Below are 27,423 nucleotides of genomic sequence, written 5' to 3'. Positions count from 1 at the left end.
CATTTTTCTCTTTTATTAGTGTTGATATGCATAGCCCATGGACATGGGCAATAAGGTAGTAAGGGCTGGGAGGAGGGGAGGAAGGGGGGATGGGAGATATCTGTAATACTATCAACAATAAAAATATATTTAATAAATAAAGGGAGAAGGATACTGGTAAAACTAAAAATCACTGTCACCATTTTTCAATTTATCTGCATAGTCATCTGTTATGGACTGAATTGTGTCCTCTCCAAAATTTATATGTTGAAGCCCTAACCCCTTGGTTCCTTAGAATCTATAATAATAAAAGAGTAATATGCTAATTAGACCAAATGTCCTTCCAGGTGTCATTTCAGACATCCTTCTGGATGAAGCCAGGGCCAGAGTGAAGCCCAGGTCCCAGGTGCCAGAGGGAAGCTGGTGCCGGCAGCCGGGGGAAGGAAGGCCTACTTTTGCATGAATTTTTGTGCATCTGGCCTCCAGTATGACTATATTTGGAGATAGAGACTTTAAAGAGGCAATTAAGATTATGTGAGGTCGTAAGGGTAGAGCTGTTTCTGTTTAAAATGTACCTTTTGTAAGCTTTGAAGCATTCTCCAAAATTTTAAAGCACCAAAATGTCCTATGCAATTAACAGTTACAAATAAATTTGGCTCTGAGTTTTTTTGGCAAGCAGGTAAAACCCATGTCTTTAGCCTCAACAGCCTATGACTAAGGCTATAGTTCCCTTTATATACACAAACTACTGCATATCTGTGTAGCTAGGTCAAAAATTTAACAAATGATTATTCAGATGTGATGAAAATGGTGTCTCTATTTTCCATAACCAGCATAATTTTTTTCAAGTTCTAAAGTTGAACAGGAAAACAAAGTTCACCCAGAAGCCAATGAGCATGCACAGGGCACCCCAAGGACCACTGCATACCGCTGTGAGGTTGACTCATTCCATGCTGCCAGGAAGTTCTATAAACTCCTGCTCACACAGAATCCATTTGACAGAGGGAGGAAAGGAAAGATCCTTGAATGACTGAGCATTTACTTAAATGAGACAGTTTTGATTTGTAACACAATGGTAAAACCAGAGGAGACTGAGCTATCTGGCATCATAATCAGCAGGTTTGAGCACCACCTCAGCCCCAGCCTGCTCCCCAACTCAATTGAAACATGGCTGTTGTTAAGTCTTTCTTTTCTTTTTTTAACTATATTTTTATTGATTTCAGAGAGGAAGGGAGAGGGAGAGAGAAACAGCAATGATGAGAGAATCATTGATCAGCTGCCTCCTACATGCCCCCTACTGGGGATCAAGTCTGCAACTCGGGCATGTGCCCTGACTGGGAATCGAACTGTGACCTCCTGGCTCATAGGTCTACGCTCAACCGCTGAGCCATGTCAGCCAGGCGTGAAGTCTTTCTTGAACACATAGAGATGATGCGAGCACCTAATAACTTAATACCAGGGTGTTCATAGGACCCATGTTTATGATGGTTTCCTAAGTTAGGTTTCCTGGCCTTTTTTTTTTTTTTTAAGTTTTCACGTCATTGTTTTCAGTGGTTAGTGTTAATTTCACATTAAAAGCAGCTCTGATGTTAGCCCAAAAAAGTCCATGTTTGCTCTTCTCCTTCGGCCATTCCAAATAAGTTCGTTGTGCCATGAGGGCCTTCAGCTTGTGATACTTGCCGGGAATGCTGTTCTTTGGAATGGGGTCCAGCAAGATCAGGATTAAGTTATTAGATCCTTCATGAAAGAGATTGTGGTGGGCAAAGTAGAGTTCATAATGGCACCACTCGCTCTGAACAAAGTTGGGAGACAAAACGAAGATGGACTTGTAACTTTTCTCAATACAGTTTATGATATTTTCCACAATGCTCTTGCCAGGAACAAAGTTTCTCTCATGCAGACAAATCCGTATATCTTCTTTTTCTAGGTTTGGTAGTAATTCATTCTTCACCCAGGCAGAATCGTGTTCACTGTACGAAATAAAGGCATGGAACTGAAGAGCTCTTTGGAGTTCGTGTAAAGATGTGTTCCTGGCCCTGTGTCGGGTCTGGGTCCACTGACACACCATCCTGAGATACCAGGGCAGATCGAAATAGACACAGAGGACAGTCACGGCGACAGCCAACACCAGCCCAGTGACCCCAATGGTGGCAATCAGCAGAGCTGTGTTGCAGGATAATGGAGACACATGAAAGTCCTTTAGTAGGGTTCCCTTATAGCTTTCTGGATAGTCACACTTATAAGAGTCAGGCCAACCCTCTACCACTTCACTGGAAACTTGGCCTATACTTCGGATAAATTCTCTGAGCTCACATGTACATTGGAATGGATTGTTTCCTGCATTTATGGACCTAATCTTCTGGCAGCTCTGGAAGAAATGAGCTGATGGGTTGGAAACTGAATTATAGTCAATGATCAGTACAGAGAGGCTGCTGAAGGAATCACATCCAGGAAGGTGGGCTAAAGAATTGGAAGCAACATTGAGTTCTTGCAACGCTTCCAGACGGATGACTTTTTCAGGGATACTTGTTATTCTATTACTGTGAAGATCAAGAACCCTGAGCCTGGGAGGTAAACATCTGAAAACAGAGTCAGTGAGTATATTTGAAGATAAATTTAACACCTCTATACTCTCAGCCCAAGTGCAATTTCTGTCACGTCCATCATATTCCAAAGAATTCCAGCTCACATCCAGCATTTCCAAAGATGGCATATCCTTAGTCATGAGACTTACTTTGAAAAGGTCTTTTAATTCATTCTTTTGTAAGATTAGTGTCTCCAATCTAACTAAAGTGGAGCATTCTTGGAAAATACTATCTGTGAAAACATTCTGGGTAAAGTTTAAAAACTTAAATGTGCTTGGTGCTTGAGGACAAAGCATGTGTATAAAAGGTGTGTCTGATATGGTTAACATCATAATGTTCATCTCAGAAAGCACAGTGTATAATACTGTCTGTGAAAAAAGAAAAACTTTGTTTGTAATATGTTCAATTTTCAACGCTTTCAGTGATGTTTCAGAATACGTAAAATCTTCCTTATCAATCTTTTCAACTATTGTTGCATTGTAAATATTGAGATATTCTACAGGTTTGGGCCAAAGGAATTGAAAAACTCTAACCAAACATTTCCAAGTTGTTTCCACATGGTTGAAGGTAATATTTAATAAGTTTGGACCTCTAGTTAGTTCTGATAAAAATGTAATTAAAATGTGACAGTTCTCATCCTTCAGTCTAATATTACTCAGTTGTAAACACCCTACATTACTAACTGATATGTTTGCTTGTACAGAGAAGAAATTATTTGGGTGAAAAATGAAGTGAAGTGTTTTTGTATTCAGAATTTGAAGACTTTCTGTCTCATGTTCTTTCACATAATAATCTTCCAACTCCAGAAGGATGCCACTTAGATGCAAGTGAGCAACTGGTAGCAGATCTGATTGTTGTAAATGTTTAGCACTTAATCCCAAGAAATTCAGATGAGTCAAGTTGCCAAATTCCTCACAGATGGGCAGGGCATCGAAGTCATTGAATGAGAGGTCTAAATGCTTGAGACTGGTGACAGCATGGCAGGATATCTTCTGCAACTGATTGTGCGATAAATCCAAGTATTCCAAATCCTGGTTGAACTTGAAAATACTAATATCAAGGTACTGGAGCCTATTATGGGAAAGCCTCAAAACTCTGAGTCCCGAAAGAAAGCTGATGTCAGAGAGGTGAAGCTCAGATATGTAATTTTGAGACATATCTAAGACTATGGTTTTGGGTGGCAGGCCTTTTGGAACATGAGTAAGGCCTTTGTTTGACTCATTTACTGCAAATTCACTTTCAGCAGAGAACTGGATTATGGTTCCAAATATTAAGGTTATCATGCAAACAAAATGAAAGCTCCTGGCAATGGGTTCTTTGTCCTTGGTCATGATGTTGAAGCGGCTATCCCCCGAAGGGCTGTCACTGTTCTTCAGAGCATCTTGATATGCATCCAAATCCTAGAAATATACTACACATTAAGGTATATAAAGAGTGGGTAATAGCTCTCAAACCTCTACTTACTAAACACAGTCGTAATTATTTCTTTATTCACCATCAGAGTCATAATGCTGCCTGACTCCCACAGGGCATCCTGTGAGCGGCAAGGCAGCTGTGATGGCCAAGGGCAGCCTCCTGTGCTGCACTGGAGTGCCCACAATCATGCCTGCCTGGAACCACCTCCAGGTACAAGTTAGAGGTGCTCTTACCGGCTGGCAAAGGGCATTGAGATAATACATATACTCTGCTCTTTCTGGTCGCAGGAAATGTTTTAGTCACAGGACCTTATTTTTGACACAATTCCCATGAAAATGGATATGTGTTTTCCCAACTCACAGTAGACCAGAAGCAACACATTCAGAGAGGTGGGATTCAGCACTGATAATCTGAAAACATCAAGTACCTACAGTTAACACACTGATAAAACAGGGAAATATAGATAAATATTAATAAGTACTCTGGAGAAGTCAGTGGCATGGCAGGCTGAAGCTACTGTATATATGAGAGAACAATATAGACATTGAAGTTCATGACAATCACCGATGGAGATTACTTGGCAGGTGCACGAGACCACAGACCCCATATTTGTGACCAGAACAAATGGTTGGAATTTTGAGGCTCGCTGGACCTCATTCAGGATCTGATCTGCACACACACACACACACACACACACACACACACACACATCAAGGAGCCCCTAGGGAACAAGAACAGGCAACATTTCTTAAGTAGGGCTTTGTGTAGCTGGAATAATCAGAGCAGATTTTGACTAGTTAGTCGTTCAGTTTCATTAACAAAAAGATCTGCTGTTCATCACCTGAGGATATATTAGAAATAGTAAAATAGTTATGAGATGAGTAGGGTTTCAATTAATCATTTGTTGGAAGAGTAAATACTCTTCTGGGTTGGGGACATATCATTACAAAATGGCTTTTTTTTTCCTTTTAAATTATTTTTATTATAAAATTATTTAAATATGTACAAACATGAAGCAAATGTGTATTGAGTGCTTGGGCACTATTCTAGGCATTGGTGACAGACTATATCCCTGATCTCTGGGAGTCTGTAATGTGGCAGAACTATAATTATAAGTGGGCCAGGCCACTTCATTTCTTTCCTTTTCTATTTTTGGCCAAATTATTTTTTCTTAATCCCTTTACCTTTTTCGCCCAATTCCCCAACCTTCCTCCCCTCTGGCATCCATCAGCCTGTTCTCTGTTTCTATGAGTCTGTTTCAGTTTTGTTTGTTCACTTATTTTGTTCTTTAGATTTCACATGTAAGTAAGATCATATGGTTTTTGTCTTTCTCTGACTGACTTATTTCACTTAGCAAAATACTTTCTAGGTCCATTCATGCTGTTGCAAATGGTTAAGATTTCATTCTTTTTTATGCCCAAGTAGTGTGTGTGTGTGGGGGGGGGGGCAGCTTTTTTATCCACTTGTCTGTTGATGGGCACTTGGCTATTATAAACATAGGAGGGCATATATTCTTTTGAGTTAGTGTTTTGGAGTTCTTTGGACATACACTGGAGGTGGAATTGCTGCATCATAAGGCAGTTCCATTTTTAATTTTTTCAGGAAACTCCATAATGCTTTCCACAGTGACTACACCAGTCTGCATTCCCTCCAACAGTGCACGAGGGTTCCCTTTTCTCCACATCCTCACCAACACTTGTTATTTGTTGATTTATTGATGATAGCCATTCTAACAGGTGTGCTGTGATACCTCATTGTGATTTTAATTTGCATTTTTCTGATGGTTAGTGACATTGAGTATCTTATCATATATCTGTTGGCCCTCTATATGTCCTCTTTGAAGAAATGTCTATTCAGATCCTCTGCCCACAAAATGGCATTTTTTTAAAAAAGCTAATTATACTTTAATTTTTTTTAAATGGTATATGGTTAAAAGTCCCTCACCCCTCCTCCCCTACAGCCTCTCCCAATTGACCACCAAAACACCCATGAAAACACAGAAACACTTGAAAATCCACCTTGCCACCTAAAACTAAGAAAGATGGAAAATTAATGGCAAGATCCAAAAGCGTCTACATTCATGGAAACGTAACTGAGGTGTAGTAAGGAAAATCCAGTGTATTCAAGTTTTGTCTCAGGAAAACGGACTCCACGACAAAAGGTATGAACACATTTTGTCCCTTTGTGTTTGTCTCTCATTCAAATACCAAGAATGAGTAACAACCAGGTAATTACCCAGTGGTGCTGATGTGAGTGCATCACAACACTGAGTTTTCCTTCTGCCAGTCACTATCCTCCACCTCTTCATCACACAATGGCGAACACTCTTAGGTAAAAGCTGGGCAAGAGGTACTCTTACTACTTCTAGTCAACATAATACACTGGAAGTCCTAGCCAAAGTAATTAGGTAATAAAAAGAAACAAAAACATCCAAATTGGGAAGGAAGAAGTCAAATTATCTCTGTTTGCAGATGATATGAACTTATATGTAGAGAATCCTAAAGACTCCACAAAAAAGCAAACTAACTAATGAACAAATTCAGTCAAGTAGCAGGATACAAAACCAACATACAAAATCAACAGTATTTCTATACACTAACAGCAAACCACCTGGAAAAGAAATGAACAAAACAATTCCATTTACAATTTTATCAAAACAACAAAATATCTCAGAATAAATTTCACCAGGAAGGTGAAAGACCTATACACTAAAAAGATAAGACATTGATAAAAGAAATTGAAGACACGAATAAATGAAAAGATATCCTGCATTCATGGTTCAGAAGAAACAATATTGTTAAAATGTCCATTCTACCCAAAGCTATCTATATATTCAATGCAATACTTATCAAAATTTCAATGATATGTTTCACAGAAATCGGGAAAAAATTGAAAAATTCCTATGGGACCACAAAAGATCCTAAATAGCCAAGCAATTCTGAGACAGACAAAACTGAAGGCACCACACTTCCTGGTTTCCAACTATATTACAAAGTTATAGTAATCAACACAGTATAATGTGCACATAAAAACAGACACATAGACCAATGGAACAGAATTGAGGGCCCAGAAAGAAATCCAGGCACAAACTAATATTTGACAAGGGAGTAAAAAATACTCAATGGGGAAATGGCAGTCTCTTCAATAAATGGTGTTGGAAAAACTGTATGTGTACATGCAAAAGAATGAAATTTGACGCCTATCTTATCCCACTCACAAAAATTTACTCCAAATAAATTAAAAACTTAACTTTTAAGAACTAAAACAAAAAAAAAAATTCCTAGAAGAAAACACAATGTCAGGTTCTTCTAGAAGAAAACCTGACTTTGGTCTTGGCAATAATCTTTTGGATCTGGCAACAAAAAGGAAAATTGTTTAAGAAGTGGGGCTCTATAAAATTAAAAGGCTTCTGCACAGCAAAAGAAACAATCAGCAAAATGAAAAGTCAACCTTGTGTAGAAAATGGTTTAATCAATTATGGCACACTCATAACGTGAATAACATGCTGTCTCAAATATTGCACTTTTGGAAAAAACTAATGCCTACAATATAACGTTAGGTGAACATAAGAATACAAAATTGTATCTGTGATAGGACTCTAATTTTGCAAAACAGGAGGAAAACCTGACACATCAGGTATAAGCAAAGCCTAGGGGCAGAAAGAATGGGAAGAAATATATCAAATGCTAACAGTAGTTATACCTGGATTTCCGAATCCTAGATAAAGTTAATTTTCTTCCCTATGCTTTTGTATATTTCCAAAATTTCTGATTTTGAACATCTTTTATAAACCAAAAAAGGTTTGTCTTAAAATACAGCTAACCTAAAAACAGTTTATATTTAAAGAAACATGCTTGTATTATTTGCATAAAGAAAGAACTTCTTCCGCATGATGCTTGATAATTGACAGTTATGAATGAGAACCTACCTAGAGGTCCCTCTCTGGTGTCTGTGGTCAGGGGACTGAAACTTAGCCGCGGTGTGAGCAAGTTGATCAGCTACCCTTAGAGCACCCTGCCCCCCAAAGGTAGTATTCCTCCAGGGGCCTTTATACCCTCAAGCAGTTCCCAGTGTGTACACCTAACAAACCAGCCAGGAGCTCGTATACTTAAGAAAAAATAAAAGAGAGGAAAAGGGGAGATGAGAGTGAGTGACTACAGAGTTCACTACTTTTTTTTCCCCCAGGAAGTAAAAAGAGGTAGGAGGAAAAGTTGTTGTTTTTTTTTTCTTTTTCTTTAATGCGTGGAATGAAAAGAGGGAGGAAAAAGACAGATGGAAGAAGCTCTATTTCAAGAAAAACACCATAGTGGATAGGATCTGTGAAAATTAAGACTAAAAGAAAGGGAGATAAGAAAAACATTGAGGTAAGAGTGATTCCATAATCGAGTCAACAAGTGTGCGAGAGAAATATTGCTTTATTTGTCAAAGTTTAGGTGAGGGACGCAGAGAAAGGCAAGTCCTCGGTCAGTGCCTTCCACTGCCTTCATTTAATAACTGTTTATTCAGAGTGTAGTATGTGCCAGGACTTTGCTAGGCGTTAGGTGCTGGGGAAAGAAATATGAATAGCACTGGCATAATCCCTGCTTTCCAAATGCTTATAAATTAGTGGCAGATACAAACAAGCAATTATAGAATTATATGACAGGGGACATAAAACACTCATGCCTCCTATAAAGATACATAATATGTAAGAGGTGCCGTAGCAGTGGCATAAAGCACTGCAAACGTTACTGAAAACAAGGAACTAGAGAAAGGTGAAAAGAGAAAATGTAGTAGACAATAGCCGAAGAAATAAATCTCATCGGTTAGATTTTCCCTTAACTATGACTACACGTGCTATTTTTGTACTTTTGGGAGACAGTCCGATCTTTACCTTTCTTGTATATTTAAAAGGACATTTGCAACATTTTAAAAAACACACACACACACCTAAAATCATCTTGCAAAAATGTCAAAGAAACATTACCTATTTCCTAGACAATCATTAGCATTTTCTTGCTTGTTTGAAGTAATTGTGCCGTAATTTGAAAAAGCTACAAAAGCCTGCTTACTTACCCAGATTTCTTTCTCAGAAGAAAACAACGTCTAAAGGCGGAAAAATAAGTGCTTGACAAAGTGGAAGTCCTTAGTTTAAGTAAAGCAATACTGTAAGTACAGTATTGTGCCATCTGTAGGACCTTCCTGGAATTACTCCTGCATGTGAATTTCCCTTTCAAGGGTCACTGTGCAAAGCATATGACTCAGCAGGCTTTTATGGGCTACCGACTAAAATAGTCATCAAAATTTAATTCATTTGAGCAAGAAGTTAGGACCCTTTCAGTGTGAAGAAAACTTTTTTAAGGTAATTTTTATCTGTAAACGCTGTAACCTGAATGTGAAATTGTCACCAGAGTGGAAAGTTATTGAACTTGGTCTGTTTTCTATTATCACCATACTTAACTTTTCCAAAGTAATTGCAACTACGGTTATCAAGCAGTTTTGGAGCACTGTCTTTCTGGATAAGATACTTTAAAATAAAATAAGCTTAAGTCCAAGATTTTTTTTTAAATCAATTTTTAAGAAAAGCTTAGTAGTTGATACCTATATAGCCACACCTAGAGGAAATTGCATCCTGTTTCCCACATTCTGACCAACATTTAGTATTATTAGAGGCTTTAATTCTAGATCCTAGAATAATAAATAACACTGAGCCCTAACCGGTTTGGCTCAGTGGATAGACTGCAGGGGTGGGCAAACTTTTTGACTCGAGGGCCACAATGGGTTCTTAAACTGGACCGGAGGGCCGGAACAAAAGCATGGATGGAGTGTTTGTGTGAACTAATATAAATTCAAAGTAAACATCATTACATAAAAGGGTACGGTCTTTTTTTTTTTTTAGTTTTATTCATTTCAAACAGGCCGGATCCGGCCCGCGGGCCGTAGTTTGCCCACGGCTGGATAGAGCATCAGCCTGTGGACTGAAAGTCCCCAGATTCGATTCCGGTCAAGGGCATGTGCCTTGGTTGCGGGCACATCCCCAGTAGGGGGTGTGCAGGAGGCAGCTGGTCGATGTTTCGCTCTCATTGATGTTTCTACTCTCTATCCCTCTCCCTTCCTCTCTGTAAAAAATCAATAAAATATATTTTAAAAAATAAAATAAAATAAATAACACTGAGATCCTGCAGGGCTAATTAAATAATCAATTTTCTAAAGGACATTTAGAATAATACATTTTTTCATGTTTAAATCCTTTTTATTTTTCAATTATAGTTGACATACAATAGTATATTAGTTTCAGGTGTACACTCCAGTGATTAGACATTACCTAACTTACTAAGTGGTCATCCTGATAAATCTCACACCCACCTGACACCATACATAGTTATTATAATATTATCCTATATAATAAAGAGATAATATGCAAATGGTCGTCACGCCCTCACATCGTCACGCAATAATGGCTCAGATACTCAACACTGCCTAATCACCCCTAACCCCTCTGCCTGCCTGCCTGATCGCCCCTAACCATCTCTGCCTGCCTGATTACCCCTAACGGCTCCCCTGCTGGCCTGATTGCCCCTAAGCACCTCTGCCTCGCCCCACACCCGGGACCCAGGATTCCCTCCCTCTGGCCAGCTGCAGGCACCCAGGACCCGGGCCAGCTTCGCCCAAGCTGGCCATAGCTGCAGGGGATCGTGGGCAGGGGAGAGAGGAATCAGGACCAGCCAGGCACAAATGAGCTCACGAGAGAGGAGTGGGGACCAGCCAGGCACAAAAGAGCTCATGAGAGAGGAATGGGGACCAGCCAGGCTGCAGCCCGGGAGAGGGACAAGCCGCTCGCCCCATAGTCCTGGGAGCCAGCCCCTGGAGCTGTGGCTCGGAAGAGAGACAAGCCACCAGCCCCATGTCCTGGTTGCCTGTGGCTATGGCCCAAGCAAAGCCACCTGCCCATGATCCCCTGCAGCTATGGCCAGCCTGGGCGAACCTGGCCCAGGTCCTGGGTGCCTGCAGCTGGCCAGAGGGAGGGAATCCTGGGTCCTGGGTGTGGGGCGAGGCTGAGGTGCTTAGGGGCGATCAGGCCAGCAGGGGAGCCGTTAGGGGTAATCAGGCAGGCAGAGATGGTTAGGGGTGATTAGGCAGGCAGGCAGGCTAGTGGTTAGGAGCCAGCAGTCCCGGATCACGAGAGGCAGTCGGACATCCCTCAAGGGGTCCCAGATTGGAGAGGGTGCAGGCCAGGCTGAGGGCCCCCCCTCCCATGCACGAATTTCATGCACCAGGCCTCTAGTTGATTATATTCCCTATGCTGTGCATTACATCCCCATGGCTATTCTGTAATAACCAATTTGTACTTCTTAATCCCCTCAACTTTTTCACTCACCCATCCAAACCCCTTCCCATCTGGCAACCATTAAAATGTTCTCTATATCTATGAGTCTGTTTCTGTTCAGCTTGCTCATTTAGTTTTTTAGATTCAGTTGTTGATAGATATGTATTTATTCCCATTTTATTGTTCATATTTCTTCTTCTTCTTTTCTTCTTCTTCTTCTTAAAGAATACCCTTAACATTGCATATAATACTGGTTTGGTGGTGATGAACCTTTAGCTTTTTCTTGTCTGGGAAGCTCTTTATCTGTCCTTCAATTCTAAATGATAGCTTTGCTGGGTAGAATAATCTTGGTTGTAGGTCCTTGCTTTTCGTCAGCAGGGGGAGGGAGTTGGTTTGTTCAGTTCGTTTGTTTTTTAATCTTTATTGTTGAGAGTATTACAGATGTCCCTCTTTTATTCCCCCTTTGCTCCCCTCCACCCAGTCCCTGGCCCTCCCCAGGCCTTTGCCACCCTATTGTCTATGTCCATAGGTAATGCATATCCTATACAATAGAAGGATAATATGCAAATCAACCAAACAGCAGAACCACCAGTCACTATGATGCACACTGACCACAACAGGGCAGATGCTCAACACAGGAACTGGCCCCTAGTGGTCAGTGTGCTACCACAGGGGGAACGCTGCTCAGCTACAGGCAGGCTGATGGCTGGCGAGCACACGGCCCTCCTCCGCAGGAGTGCTAAGAATGTCCTACTGCGGCTTAAGCCCACTCTCCATGGAGATCAGACCTAAGCTGTCAGTTGGACATCCCCGAGGGCTCCAACTGAGAGAAGGCACAGGCCAGACTGAGGTACCCCCAACCCCGCCTGAGTGCATGAATGTCATGTGCTGGGCCTCTAGTATGCATATAAGACCTTTGTTTAATCTCCTCCTGCTCCCCCGCCCCCCATTTGTATGCTAAAGTCACTGGAAACAGCTTGGATGGACTCAAAAGTTGGGTGGAGCAGAGTCTCAGGGACTCACCAGGGTGGGCCAAACAGTGTTAGCTAGGTGGATGGAATTTCAGATATGGCACCAGAGTGCAGCTCTGTGAGGGGAGGTTTTATCAAAGAAAAAAAATGGCCTCTGGAAGCACATCTGTATGGGAGAAAACTGACCCCCAGCTCTCATCCTGGTGCTGGAACAATTCAGTTTCCCCCCTATGTCTCTGGTGCTTTTCAAGCTGCTGCTCCAGTGCTGGAGCTCAGAGGGAGTGAGTTCGAGTAAGTTTGTGCATGGGCCCTTTAAGAGGAACTTCCTGGGACTCCAGCAGTCTTCTGTTTCCCTCAGCCTCAACCCCCACTTGTTTTTACAGCCAGAAGTTATGGGGACTTCTCTTCCAGGCACTGGGACCCTGGACTGGGCAGCCTGAAGTAGGACCCCTCACTCCTCAGGGGTGACTTCCGCAGCCAAGATATTTCTCCCAATTTTTGTCCACCACACGTGGGTGTTGGACCAGCCCATTCTACATCTCCACCCCTCCTACCAGTCTCAATGTGGCTTCTTCTTTAATTCCATAGTTGTAGGACTTCCATTCAGCCAGATTTTAGGTGGTTCTGAATGATGGTTCTGTAGTTTAGTTGTAATTTTGATATGGTTGTGGGACAAGGTGAGTGCCTTGTTTACCTCTAGAATAATTTTAGAATGATATTGTTAAGTGAACTAAAAAAGAAGTCTGGGGGCTTTAGCTAGAAATAATTGATAAAATTTATTAAAGGGTCTTAGAATTTAGAAAAACCCAGAAGTGTTCCAAAGAAGAAAGAAAGGTTCAAAGTTCCCAGGCTAGTTAAAACAAGAATAGAATCATTTCCTCATACTTGATTTCAGTAATTTAGCAGCTTGATCATAGTGACTCCATTTTATTCCTTCATTCTATTTTTCAATGTAAATGAGGGTTGATACAAAAAGACAGTGTCTGGTTTATCAGAGACTTCAGGTGGCCAGAATTCTTATTCCTAACACTTTCCACTTACTTGAGGTTCTGTAAAGAACTGAACATATGAGTTAAATAACCATTCTATAATTAATTCTAGTCTTCACTGTTACAAAAAACAAGCACTACTTCATTGTTACAAAAAGCAAGTTAAGACCCTACAGTCTGACCCATGACAAAGTTGAACATCTGGTAAGAACCACTTCTGCTTTCAGGAGGAAGGGAAAGACCAGCTTCTTACCATTCATTCTTACTCATCAAACATAACAGGAAGTTTTCCCAGGCCTGAGGAGGGTCAGTAAGTAGATTTCCAGCAAAAGGAGATAGTGAGAGAGCAGTGGCTGTCTGTGACACGGGGGAGCCAGATTTGGAAACAGTCAGAGGGGAGAGGGACCAACTGTGGCTCTGAGGAAAATTCAAGCAACACTGGACTAATGTCTTTATGAAAATACAAACACATGCACACACACACACACACACACACACACACACACACACACCACTGCAGAGATGGTTACATCTCACAGTGACTAACAAATGCTTATTAGGGTGTTGCATAATAATGCTGGTTTGGGGGAACAAGGAGACTATTTTTGTTGCAGCTGTTGTAATTCTGAGAAATATCTTTAAGAAGATGACAAAAATCAGGTAATGTGGCAGAGAGCATGGCCAACAATCAGACAGTACTGGGCTGACCATGCTCACAATGCCGTGTACTAGCTGTGTGGTCCTGGCTGGGCAAGTTGCTTAACCTCACAGAGAAACCTTTTATTCATCCGCAAAGTGTGAGTACTTGTGATTTGTAGGGGAGATAATGAATATAAAGTGGCTGCAACAGTGACTGATACAGAAGAGAAGTCATTATAGAAATGACTTCTATGCAAGCTTTACCTTTTACACGCTGAGGTGGAAAGACTTCAGGAAATACTATTAAGAAAAACACAGAACAGTATGGAGAGTGTGACAGCATTTATATAAAATCTTGTCTGTAAGACACTTGCATAGGTGATCTTAACTCGACCCTCATAAAGGTGCTATCAGATAAGTACCATCATTATCTCTACTTAAGGTGGAAGTGGGGAAGCAGTTAGTTAACTGTCCAAGGTTGTACCACTGGTCAATGGTGGGTCAGAGGCTTGAACCCAGATGCAATCTATCCCCTGAGTCTGTATGCTTCAGCATTACACCATGGTTCCTGCCGGGAGCCGGTCCATCCTTGCTGTTTCAAGGGACCTGGCATATATAGCATACGGTTCTTAATATGTTTGCTCACCTTCTTGGCGCTGTGTTTTAACCAAGGTCACCTCTCCGAGAAAGGTTGAATCCCCAGGTAGGGATTTTCCCCTGAAGTTAGGGAGGGAATAAAACCCCTCAACTGAGTGCCAGGCGGGTAATTAATCCCTTTAACTACGAACAATCATGCTTAAACTACATAATCTTTTCTCCCTGGAATGGAGATAAGAAACGCCCTAACCTTTGTAATAGAGATTGATAGGATTGAATCAACTGGTATAAATACAGTTGTAACAAGACAGAAACACTCAGAACTTAGAACACAGAACTCATGAGACAGAATTCAGAAGACAGAACCTACATGGAGCCTGGAGACAGAAGAACTTCGCTGGCGAGAGCATGCCGGAGGATCCTGGACCGGGACTGGCCTCGGAGCCTGGAGGTGGAGCCTGGCGAGAGAGCATGGCGGGGGATCCTGGACTGAACCTGACTGCGGAGATTGGCAGGAGAGCCTGACTAGAACCTGGTGACTGAACCTGACTGGAGAACCTGAGCAGAACCTCTCTGGAGATCGAGACCAGAACTTGGCTGGAGATCCTGGCTAGGCTGCTGATCAACTGAACGCTGCCTCTGAGTCTTTCCCTCTTTGCCGACTCCGTCCACACCTTTGGGGACCCCTGGACCTGCTGGGGTTGGACCCCGGCATATGGCGCCCGAACAGGGACCCCTTAGGTAAGCCCCCCCACACTCGGGACGGATAGGACTCCACCATAGGAAAAGGGTGGATAGTCTTCGCCGACTCCGTCCACACCTTTGGGAACCCCTGGAACAGGATTCCCCTAGGTAAGCCCCCTCCATTGAGAACCCCCACACTCGGGACGAATAGGACTCCACCAGGGTGCTACAGACCCCCCTATAGAGGATAAGTAGGGTAAGAATGTGGATAGTACAGAACTTAGATTGAGAAGATGTGCCATACTGAGTCCAAAGAAAGAAGACTCTGTATTGATCTTTAGATTAAGAAGATGTGCCATACTGAGTCTAAAGAAAAAAGACTCTGTATTGATCTTTAGATTAAGAAGATGTGCCATACTGAGTTTAAAGAAAAAAGACTCTGTATTGATCTTTTAACATATATGCTTGCTAACAGAGGAATTAAGGTTACTCCCAGTCAGACAGAACGTTTTATACAAGAAGTATGTCCATGCTTTTCTGAGGAAGGAAAGGTAAATGTAATGGCATGGGAGAAGGTAGGCCCAAGGAGCCTTATCCTTAACCCCACTGCAGCCTTTCTACCCTGGGAAAGTGCAGGATTGGCAAGCTCTCCCTGGGATGATAGATCAGGACTCAGGTAATAGCGGAAAGCGCCAATCCTACTCTTAAAATGGATATAAGAAAGCATTTGAGGTTTTTCTTTTTAATGCTTGCTTTTAAAAAATAAAAAAGGGGGAATTTGCCGGGAGCCGGTCCATCCTTGCTGTTTCAAGGGACCTGGCATATATAGCATACGGTTCTTAATATGTTTGCTCACCTTCTTGGCGCTGTGTTTTAACCAAGGTCACCTCTCCGAGAAAGGTTGAATCCCCAGGTAGGGATTTTCCCCTGAAGTTAGGGAGGGAATAAAACCCCTCAACTAAGTGCCAGGCGGGTAATTAATCCCTTTAACTACGAACAATCATGCTTAAACTACATAATCTTTTCTCCCTGGAATGGAGATAAGAAACGCCCTAACCTTTGTAATAGAGATTGATAGGATTGAATCAACTGGTATAAATACAGTTGTAACAAGACAGAAATACTCAGAACTTAGAACACAGAACTCATGAGACAGAATTCAGAAGACAGAACCTACACGGAGCCTGGAGACAGAAGAACTTCGCTGGAGAGAACATGGCAATAGACCCTGGACTGAACCTGACTATAGAACATGGCAAGAGAACCTGACTAGAACCTGGTGACTGAACTTGGCTGGAGATCTGAAGCAGAACCTCTCTGGAGATCCAGACCAGAACTTGGCTGGAGATCCTGGCTAGAGATCCTGGCTAGGCTGCTGATCAACTGAACACTGTCTCTGTGTCATTCCTTCTTCGCCGACTCCGTCCACACCTTTGGGGAACCCCTGGACCCGCTGGGGCAGGACCCCGGCAGGTTCCTTATAAGACACCACATCTATATATATAAAACCCTAATATGCAAATAGACCAAACAATAGAACAACCGAACTGGTTGCTATGACGTGTGCTGACCACCAGGGGGCATGCACAGAACATGGCAGGCCATGGGCGGGATGGTGGAGCAGGTGAGCAGCACCAGACCAAGGCAGGGCACCAGTTGCTGTCATTGGGGCGAGCTTCTGGTGGTTACTGAAAATTCTTTGCTTTTGCATGCCACAGTCCCGCCAGTTGCTCGCACCCGCTGACAGTGCTGGCCCTGCTTGCACCCGCTGCCAGCACCCGGCATGGGTCCCGATCACTTGGCACCATCAGTGGGTGCAAGGGGCGGCTGCCAGCCCCATTTGCCCCTGAGGGCTTCTCCACCTCCCCCTGCTCCTGAGGGGTGATTAGGGCAGCAGTTGCTGCCGGCAGACAGGGGACCGGAGGCTGCAGCTGGAGGGGCCAGGCAGGGGTTCAGAGGGTGGTCTGAGACCTGCCCCTGTGCCCACTGCAGCCTCATAGTCCACGGTTCCTTTCAAGGTACATGAATCCGTGCACTGGGCCCCTAGTGTTCTTATAAGACTCACTCAGAAGAAAGATACAGAGAGAGAGAGCAGCAGGCCATTCTGAAAACAGATTGGAGTTTTGCAAGCACAAGTAAAGAAATGCCTGGGACCCTCAGAAGCTAGTGGACCTGCCAACACTTTGGTTTGGGACTTCGGGCCTCCAGAACTATAAGACATCAAACAGGACATTGTAGACATCATTCAAAAGACACAAAACAAATTACATGGATCACTTAGATATTAAATGTTGCTATTAAAACCAAAATTTTATGCTGCATTAAAAAAAGACAACTCATGGTTTGAGAAAGATATTTGTAACAGATACAACCACAAAGGATTAATATATAAAATATATAAAGAATTTCTACAAATCAATAAAAAAAATGACTAGCAAGCCAATGGGAGGATTAACAAAGAATATAAACAGATGGGTAACAGAAAAGAAAATGGAAATAGCTCAAACATATGATAAGGAAAACATCCTCATTAGGGTATGGGAAATACAAATTAAGACAACCAGGAAACACCATTGTACATCCCTGAGATGGACAAAATATTAAAACATCTAATAATATTAGATGTTGATCAGAATGTGAGGAAACAGCTGCCAAACATGTCCAGAGATTCCGACTTAAACTGCGTGGGATGGGGCCAGTCATCCGAATTATTTTTAAAGATCTTCAGGTGATTTCATTCCAACACAGTGAGGATCAGGGCACTCTTGAGGCCTAAACTCTGTCCTGAACACACTGCCCTCTAGTGGTCCCTATTTTCTCAACAGCATCCTTCACACCTCATGGCCTGGAGGTGAGACACGTATCCTCAGTTCTCAGCTGCTACTTCCATATAACTGCTCCTTCCTCCAACCTTGAAACCTACCCTTCCTGATTGCAGTCCTCCCCAGAGCCTTATCACTCCCTCAGTCTTATTTTAGCACTGCTCACTGTCTAAGTCCATCACCACCCCAGCCATAATTCTAGTGACTTCAACAGCCATGTAGAAAGTCCTTCATTCCCATGGCTTCATAGTTCTTTGATAGTCTCTTTCCTAATGACTTCCTCCTGCCACATACCTCAGTCATGCTGTCCCCTAACCTAGATGCCATTATTACCAATGGCTGTACCCTCTCTATAATCTCAATTGCATTGCCAGCCCCCCACTTTCCAGCTACCACCTCCAACTCTTTCCCTCTGATGCCAACAAATCCTTAGCCCCACTGCACTGGACTGAAAGATTATGACCCATCCTCTCAACCATCCCTCTGCATTCACTACAGCTACCTTACTCTTCTCTCCTCAACCCAGGTTAAATCCAACTTACCACTGGACTACATTGAGCCTGAGCAGCTAAATGTAGTCAGAGAAAATACACACCCATGATGACTGTCACACTTAAAATTCATGACTTGGTCCCAACCTCAAGAGGGAGCAGCAATATTACTTGTTCTACTCCCCTTCCCTAACCCATTGACTCTCCCAGTCTCCTATTTTACACCTCTTCCTCTCTCTTACACTTTTAACATCTTCTTCCCTTTCTCTTTCTCGGCTGATGATGCTTCAATTTTTACAAATAAAATAGCTGCATCAGAAGGGCATTTCCATATGTGTGTTACATGCCATTCAGTTGGCTCTGACTCCAACTCTATGGCAATACTATGACTGAGTGATGTCCACAGTGTCTTGTCCTCAACAGCCCTGCTCAGCTCCTGGAGACTCAGGCCTATGGCTTCTTTCATGGAGTCATTCCATCTCCTATTTGGCCTTCCTTTTTTCCTGCTGCCTTCTATTTTCCCTACATTATTGTCTGGGAAGTAAGATGTGCCCAAAGTAGGACAGCTTCAGCTTTTTCATTTTTGCCTCCAGTGATGTTTCAGGCTTAATTTTCTGTAGGATCCACTTGTTCATCTCCCTGGCAGTCCAAGGTAGATCTCTCATCTAACACCATATTTCAAACAAACTCGTTTTCTCCCTATCAGCCTTCCTCACTGTCCAACTTTTGCTTCATACATAGTAACTGGGAATGTAAGGGTGTGGGTGATCTTAGCCACATCCTCCCCACAAAACTCTATTAGCCTATCTGAACCTGTTCTACCTGCACTCCTGAATAAAGTCTCTGTGTCAAGAGCCAATTCCTCCCCATTGAGCACGCCTGCTCAGCTACTCAAGCAAATCACCCTTGCTATTAGCCTGTCTACTGCATCACCATCTGTCTCTTCCAATGCATAATTTCAATTAGCCTATAATGCTACAATTTCCCCATATTTAAAAATACATTCCTTCCTTTGAACCTACAACCTCTTCCTCTTTGCTTCTCTTTACACTGGAACTCCTTGAAAGAGTTGTTTTCTCACTGCCTCTAATTCTTTCCCTCCCATTCTCTCAAACACTCTCCAATTAAGTTTCCTTCTCCATCACTCCAAAGAAATGGCTCTTCTCAAGGTCAGTAATGATCTCCACATTGCCAAGTCCAAGAGTCATTTCTCAATTTTTCTCTTAGCTTTACTATCAGCAGCATTTAACACAGTTAAAAGATTATGAAAAGTTTTCTACTTGGCTACTGGTACCCTATACTCTCTTCCCAATTTTCCTGCTAAATCACTGACATTTCTTCCCAGTGTCCTTCTCAGTAAACATCATTACATAAAAGGGTACTGTCTTTTTTTTCAATAGTTTTATTCATTTCAAACGGGCGGATCCGGCCCGAGGGCCGTAGTTTGCCCACGGCTGCCCTAGACTCTATATCCTGCTTTATTCCACCACCAGATAGGGCCTTTCTCCCCTTCAATAGACTGTAAGTTCTTGGAGGGCAGGACTTTGCTTTGCTCCTTATTGTATTCTCAGCACCTAGAGTAGTTCTAGGCACATAATACATGCTCAAAAAAAAGTTTTGCTGGATGACTAGTGGAACCACACTGGAGGACAATTTCACAATATTAGTGAAGGTGACCTGGCTATTCCATGTCCAGTCTGGGATACAAGAAACATAGACAAAGATGGCCGGCCATTACAACACAACATGTAATAGTGAAGCATGAAACACACTAATTGTTCATTGTTTGGGGAATGGATAAATTGCGGCATAGTCATACAATGGAATTCTATAAAGACTTTGAAATAATGGACTAAAGCTACATGTAGGAACATGAACAGTTACCAAAAATATAATAACCTATATAATAAAAGCCTAATATGCTAAGTGTCCAGTCGGCCAGTCAGCTGTTCAACCAATCAAAGCATAATATGCTAATGATATGCTAAGCCTCTCAACCACTCGCTATGACATGCACTAACCACCAGGGGACAGACAGTCGACCAGTTGACCAGTCACTATGACGTGCACTGACCACCAGGGGGAAGACACTCCAACCAGCAGGTGAGCTTGCTGCTGGGGTCTGGCCAATCAGGACTGAGCAAGACAGGCCAGACACTCCCTGGAGCCCTCCCACAGTCCTTCTCTGGCTGGCCAACCTCCTGTGTCCCTCCCTGGCCCTTATTGTGCACCGGTGGGGTCCCTCAGCCTGGTCTGTGACCTCTTGCAATCCAGGACCCCTTGGGCATGAAATTCATGCATGGGTGCGGCCCCTAGGCCTGGCCGGCAATTGAAGCACAAGAATCTGGCATGGAAGGGCACATCCCAGCTGATCTCTGGGCCCTGGGCAGCACCTGGACCCCCAGGCCCCCACGTGCCTCCCTCTGCCTGAGTCATGGTGCCCGAGTCCCCAACGGAGATGCGGTGAGCACAGCTGGATGCGGGCCAGGGTGCAGCATGGGCCTCTGGGCCACCCAGCGGTGCTGCCTGAAAATGTTGGAGAGGCAGTTTCAGCCCAATCCCACAGACCAGGCCAAGGGACCCTACTGGTGCACAAATTTGTGCACTAGGCCTCTAGTCCTATATAATAAAAGCCTAATATGCAAATTGTCCCCACAACCGGGAGTTCGACCAGGAGTTCGACCACTCACTATGACGTGTGCTGACCATCAGTGGGTGGTGTGGAACATGGTGGGTGTTGGCAACGCAGCGCTGGTAGCGGGCGACAGTGGAGGCGCTGCTGGCCTCAATGGGCCCCGACGAGAGCAGGACTACGGCAGGATGATGGAGCAGGTGATCAGGCAGCGCCAGGCTAAGCAGGGTGCAAGCAGGGGCCCAATGGCCCCACTGATGGCCTCGCAGATGGCAACCATTGGCAGCAGCAGGCAGTGGGGCCACCGCCAGGCTCCCAGATGCTAAGGGAGCTGGGCGGGGGCCTGGCTCCAACCAATAGCCCCATAGACAGCAACCAGCAGCCGCTGGCAGGCCCTGATTGCCTGATCCTGGGCTGGGACGGGGAACTGGGGGTAGGTGGAAGAGACCAACTTCCTTCAGCGCCCAGGTGGGGGCTGGGGGGTGAGGGGGGCTGTGACCTCTCCTCACCTACCTGGGGGCTTGGGTGACAGGGACGGTGCGGTGAGAATGCGGAGTGTCTGCGGAGCTTGCTCTCACTCCCCCTGTTACCCTCCCCCAGGACGCTAGGGTTTGCACACTGGGGAAGCCCCTGCACTCAGGTGCCCGCCCCACACCCTTGCAGCTTCTTCTGGGTGAGCCAGGACATAGCCGCCGGGACTGCAGGGGCTGGTCGGGCTCCCTGTCAGTTTGCACAGGAGCTGGTCTGCAAGGCCGGGCGAAAGAGAGTGGCCTGCTCACCCGGCTTTCAGGCAGCACCGCTGGGTGGCCCAGAGGCCCATGCTGCACCCTAACCCGCATCCAGCCGTGCTCACCGCATCTCTGCTGGGGACTCGGGCACCATGACTCAGGCAGAGGGAGGCACGTGGGGGCCTGGGGACCCAGGTGCTGCCCAGGGCCCAGAGGTCAGCTGGGATGTGCCCTTCCATGCCAGATTCTTGCGCTTCAATTGCCGGCCAGGCCTAGGGACCGCACCCATGCATGAATTTCATGCACTGGGCCTCTAGTTAAGTAAATAAATGTATAGAATGTTATGATTTTTTTTAATTAAATCTTTATTGTTCAGATTATTACATTTGTTCCTCTATTTTTCCCCCCCCATAACTCCCCTCCTCCCAGTTCCCGCCCCACCCTCCGCCCTCACTCCCCACCCACTGTCCTCATCCATAGGTGCACGATTTTTGTCCAGTCTCTTCCCACATCTCCCACACCCCTTTCCCCCCCAAGAATAGTCAGTCCATTCCCTTTCTATGTCCCTGATTCTATTATAATCAACAGTTCATTCTGTTCATCAGATTATTTATTCACTTGATTCTTAGATTCACTTGTTGATAGATGCATATTTGTTGTTCATAATTTGTATCTTTACCTTTTTCTTCCTCTTCCTCTTCTTAAAGGGTACCTTTCAGCATTTCATATAATCCTGGTTTGGTGGTGATGAACTCCTTTAGCTTTTCCTTATCTGTGAATCTCTTTATCTGACCTTCAATTCTGAATGATAGCTTTGCTGGATAAAGTAATCTTGGTTGTAGGTTCTTGGTATTCATCACTTTGAATATTTCTTGCCACTCCCTTCTGGCCTGCAAAGTTTCTGTTGAGAAATCAGCTGACAGTCGTATGGGTATTCCCTTGTAGGTAACTGAGTTTCTTTCTCTTGCTGTTTTTAAGATTCTCTCTTTATCTTTTGCTCTTGGCATTTTAATTATGATGTGTCTTGGTGTGGTCCTCTTTGGATTCCTTTTGTTTGGGGTTCTCCGCGCTTCTTGGACCTGTAAGTCCATTTCTTTCACCAGGTGGGGGAAGTTTTCTGTCATTATTTCTTCAAATAGGTTTTCAATATCTTGGTCTCTCTCATCTTCTGGCACCCCTATAATTCTGATGTTGGTACGCTTGAAGCTGTCCCAGAGGCTCCTTACACTATCCTCGCATTTTTGGATTCTTTTTTCATTTTGCTTTTCCGGTTGGATGTTTTTTGCTTCCTCGCATTTCAAATCATTGACTTGATTCTTGCGCTCCTCTGGTCTGCTGTCGGGCGTCTGTATAATATTCGTTATTTCAGTCCGTGTATGCTTAATTTCTAGTTGGTTCCCCAATATAAGATCGAGGGTCTTATTAGTTTTCGTGTAGATCTCATTAAGTTTATCGGCAGCTTCTAAACAGTTCTTGAGAGACCTTAAAAGTGTGGTTCTGAACTCTATATCTTCCATTGACAATTTTGTCCTGTTTCTTTGTCTCCGCATTTTGTTATGCTTCCTTGGTGCACCCCCTAGTGGTCTTTGTTCGCAGTCTTATAGATAAATCTTGATTGTTGTAGCTAATACCAGGGAGGGTTTGACCTCCAGGCCAAGTGGCTATGAGAATCAGCTGTGTCAGCAGTGAGAGAACTTCTGTCCTCTAGGGAGGTGTTAATCTAGCCTTTGCCTGAGGCTATCTGGCAAATGCCTCTGTGCAGGGCTTGGGCAGGGCGGGTCGCACAGGATCAACAGGGTGGGCGGGAGAGAGCAGTTATGGCGGCTCTCAGTCCTGTCCCCAGGGGCTCTGCCTCTCTGAGTCCCAGCACCCGCTGCAAAGCTCGGAGAGAAAGCTGCACTCGCTCTGACCGAAGCCAGACAGTCCCGCTTCTCCCGTTTGAGTCTGGGTCCCTAAAGACTCGCCTGTATCTGGAGCTCAGAGTCTGCGACTCCCTCCCGATTGAAAACGCCAACCGCGCCCTCCGCCGCCAGCCCGCTCTGCGCACTCCGCACCTCAGAACTTGACCTCAGCACCGCGCCTCCTCTGAGTGTCCGTGTGCGTTTCTCTTTCCTCCTAGTTGTAGGACTTCCACTCAGCCAGCGTTCCTGTGGTTCTGGGTGATGTCCCTTCCGTTTTTTGGTTTCACTTTTGAAGTAGTTGTTCAAAGCAGCAAACTCCGGCGTTAACCTATGCCGCCATCTTGGTTCTCTCTAGAATGTTATGATTTTTTAAACATTGAAAAACAATTCTGTCTAGTGTTTATGGGAGAGGACATGTGCAGTAAAATATAGAAATATTGGTGGGAAAGATACCCAACATCCTCAGGACAGTAGTTACCTCCAAAGAAGGTGGAAAATGAAACATATCTGTAACTTTTTTTCTTTTAAAGCAAAAACACTGCTAAATGTAAGCATTATAATATTATAATACTCTCTACTTTTATACACAAATAAGTATTTGTCTCATTATTCTCTACTTTTCTATATGTATTTAAAATACTCCAGAATATTTTAAGTGAATAAAAAATGGTCAAGTTGCAGAAAAATAAAAGTTTTGAAATACAACCTGGTGGGCTTGGAAGCAACGACATTTGCGTAAAAGGGCATAATTTGCAGTCAAAAACTTGTTGCTAGGATTGCTTGGTTAATGTTCTTTTGTTGGAAAGGCGTGGTTTGGGCAAAGGAGAAAAGGAAACCAGCCCTATAAAAGGGAATGTCTGATTGGGCGTTGCCACGGCAGAGAGGGGCAGGTGCGGCAAAGGTGCAGGCTGTCCCACAGGCAAGGGTGTCTGTGTGTATGGGACACCAAAGGACACCTGTCACGCCTGAAACACAATTTGCTAACACTCACAATTGCAGAGCTCAGGAAGAATCACTGTTTTTAAAACTATTATTTCCCTGACATATAAAATATAATACATACATATCAATATACATGCCCTCTTCTGAGCTTCCCCTGCCCTCCACTTAATAGTTGGCTATGGCCTTCTTTTCATGTCAACGAATTGGATGTACAGGCATGATTTTTAATGGCTGCAGTGTTATCCCTGACTGTGTGACATTACTACGGTTTACTTCACCGACCCTTAATTGTGGGGCAGGTTGTTTCCGGTTTCCCGGGGCACCAACCACTACAGTGAACGTAATTGCTGATTTGACTGTTTACTTAGGACACATTCACAGACATGGAACTCCTGGCCCAGAGCTAATTCACTTGAATTTTGATCCGCATTTCCGAATTGACTTTCTAGGAAGTGCTTCTGTTTGTTTAGCCCATTGGTTTTAAATCAGATTACACTCCCACAAACGGGGTAGGAGAAAACTTCAATGCGCCTTGGGCACATGGCAAACTCTTGCTGAAACGGAGCGACCCCTCCCCGGCATAACTACCTGCGGGCTTTTCGGGGCACCTTGGAAAAGACAGGGATCTGGCGCCCCTCCTGCTCTCCCGCGGGGACAGAGCTGGAAAAGCAAAGTTTCCCAAGCCGGTGGGAAGCGCAGAGGGGACCCTCCCAGCCGCGGGAGGGGCGCGCCCGGACGCCCCCTGCGCTCCGGGGCTGGGGCGGGGCCACGGGGCGGGGCCAGCCCTGGGCGGGCCGCGGGGCGGGACGGGGCAGCTCGGCCATGTCCCCCTCCGGTCCGCCCTCCGGTCCGCCCTCCGGCCGCGTCCCCGCCAGCCCTGCCGACGTGGCGGGGCGGGACCGCCGGGCGCTCCCGCGCGCACTCGGCCGCCAGAGCGGTAAGAGCCCCCGGCGCCCTTCCCGGCCCCTTCCCCGGGCGGGCGGGCGGGGACAGCGGGTGGTGGGGAGACCGCGCCGTCGCTCCCGGTCCTGACTCCCGAATCCCGCACGCTGTGTCCCCTTCGGCGGGGACAGGCCACCGGGCGCGGGACCAGGAGGATCCGGGCTGGAGGGTGAAGTCCAGGGAGGCGCGGGTGGCGCGGCCGAGGGCCCTGCGTGGGTGCGGGCGTGTGAGTGTGTGTGTGTGAGTGTGTGTCGCTCGGGTCCACGCTCATGCACACACCCACACGCCCGCACTCCGGCTCTGCACCCTCGGCCGCCGGGGACCTCCGCCGAGCCTGCCGCGAGCTCCGATGCATCCAGTCCCAGCACCAAGCAACTCTGAGAAAGTTTTCCCAGGGTCCCAGGTCAGAGGCCCAGGTGGCCTCCGGGTCTAGGCAGCTGGGGGCGCAGAGGGAGCGGTCCGGGGCAAGGCAGGGGCCTCCTTATTGGGGTTCGCCTGGAACCGAGTGCAGGCCCTGACTTCCACCCGAGCTCATCATTCCTCCCCCTGCAGACCCATGCCCTGCCTTCCACCCCAGCCAACATCCTAAACTGACACCACCTGGACTCACAGCCCTTGGGTTGAGTCCGACTCCCTAGCCCAGCCCCACCCACCCACTCTTACTCCCTTCTCCCTGGAATGTGGTGGGTATTCCTCTCAAATCAGGCACCTGAACTTCATTGCCTTTTCCTAGAGTAGGAAGACATCTCTATAGGCTGTGAGGGCTCTGACTATGCCCTGCTGATCCCATCAGTTACCAACCTAAACATCTTGAGGGATACCAACAGGTGGCTTTTAAAATCCATGTCTCTTGAACTCCAGAACGCCTCAGGCAACCCGCAGACCTGAGGGTGAGAACGGCTTTTCTCCTTGCTGCCCTCTTTTCTTCCAGGGGGCCCCTTTCCCACCTCATTTATATCCATCCTGTACTCTCTCCTTCCTTTCCCCCATCAAATCTGAGCTTAGGAAAGAATGACACACTCTTTACATTGCGAGCTTTAAGCAAAGGCATGAACCTTTCAGGGTGGAATTTGAGGCGCAAGCGAGCCAGTGCAGAAGGAATTTGAGGGTGGGAGGGGGCCTTGCTGAATCTCAGCGATTCAGTCCATATAAGTAGTCATTTATTTATAAGACCAGTTTAAAGCAAGCATTGTTTCTCTTACATCAGTGCCAGACAATATATATAACTTGGGTGAATATTTGAGGGTAATAAACCAAGCTAGGTGCTTGTTGGTCACAGCCCCAGAGGAGACTGTGACATAGAAACAGATACTCCATTAAGTGCAATAGAAGCATCACATAAAAGTATTGCAGAAATATAGAGGAGGCAGCAATTTAATTCTTCAGAAGGAGCAGGGCACATTAAGGAAAATTTCAGAGTGAAAAGTGACATTAGGCATTGAGAAACAAACCGGAGTTGGAGGCAGGGCAGGGGAGCCAGCATAAGCAAAGGCAGCGAGGTGGGACGGTTACGAGCTGTGTGGGCTCCTCTGATGGAAAGTCTGGTGAGGCAGGAGTCAGGGTGTGTTGAGAGCTGCAGGAGGCAGAGAGAGAGAGAGAGAGGGATTGGAGCTGGGTTATGAGGGGCCAGTGATGCTGTGCAAAGGTGCTTCTAAGCAAGAAAACAAATAGCTCCCTTCTATGTTTCAGAAAAATCCCTGGCAGACACATGGGCCCAGGCATGTGTCCTTGTCCATAGGCACTCTTACACACTGATTAGGAACCTCTCTTCTAGAGTTGTTGTTCCTGGTCCTTTACTG

The 27,423-nt window shown here is 45.0% G+C and overlaps 2 protein-coding genes across 5 annotated transcripts in view; one reads left to right on the top strand and one right to left on the bottom strand.

Moving 5' to 3' along the window:
* TLR6 (toll like receptor 6) lies at nt 1–26,629 on the bottom strand. Of its 4 annotated transcripts, none has more exons than XM_059673322.1 (2): nt 26,426–26,629; nt 1–3,964 (listed from the first exon to the last, which is right to left on the bottom strand). In XM_059673322.1, the coding sequence occupies exon 2, from the start codon at nt 3,893–3,895 to the stop codon at nt 1,505–1,507; it is 2,391 nt and encodes a 796-aa protein (XP_059529305.1). In that variant the 5' UTR covers nt 3,896–3,964; nt 26,426–26,629; the 3' UTR covers nt 1–1,504. The 4 variants fall into 4 exon arrangements, with proteins under 4 accessions (XP_059529305.1, XP_059529295.1, XP_059529286.1 ...); XM_059673312.1 differs by lacking the exon at nt 26,426–26,629 and adding an exon at nt 9,036–9,147; XM_059673303.1 differs by lacking the exon at nt 26,426–26,629 and adding an exon at nt 4,341–4,390.
* Nucleotides 25,467–27,423, top strand: part of FAM114A1 (family with sequence similarity 114 member A1) — a 59,214-nt gene continuing 57,257 nt past the window's right edge. The window contains exon 1 of the mRNA XM_059673336.1: nt 25,467–25,619. Within this exon, the coding sequence (XP_059529319.1) occupies nt 25,505–25,619 (115 nt within the window). The 5' untranslated portion in view covers nt 25,467–25,504. The remainder of the gene's footprint in view (nt 25,620–27,423) is intronic.

The sequence above is a fragment of the Myotis daubentonii genome, chromosome 1 (genome assembly GCF_963259705.1).
Source record: "Myotis daubentonii chromosome 1, mMyoDau2.1, whole genome shotgun sequence".
Classification (NCBI taxonomy): Eukaryota; Metazoa; Chordata; class Mammalia; order Chiroptera; family Vespertilionidae; genus Myotis; species Myotis daubentonii.
This window is presented reverse-complemented; position numbering and strand designations above follow the sequence as displayed.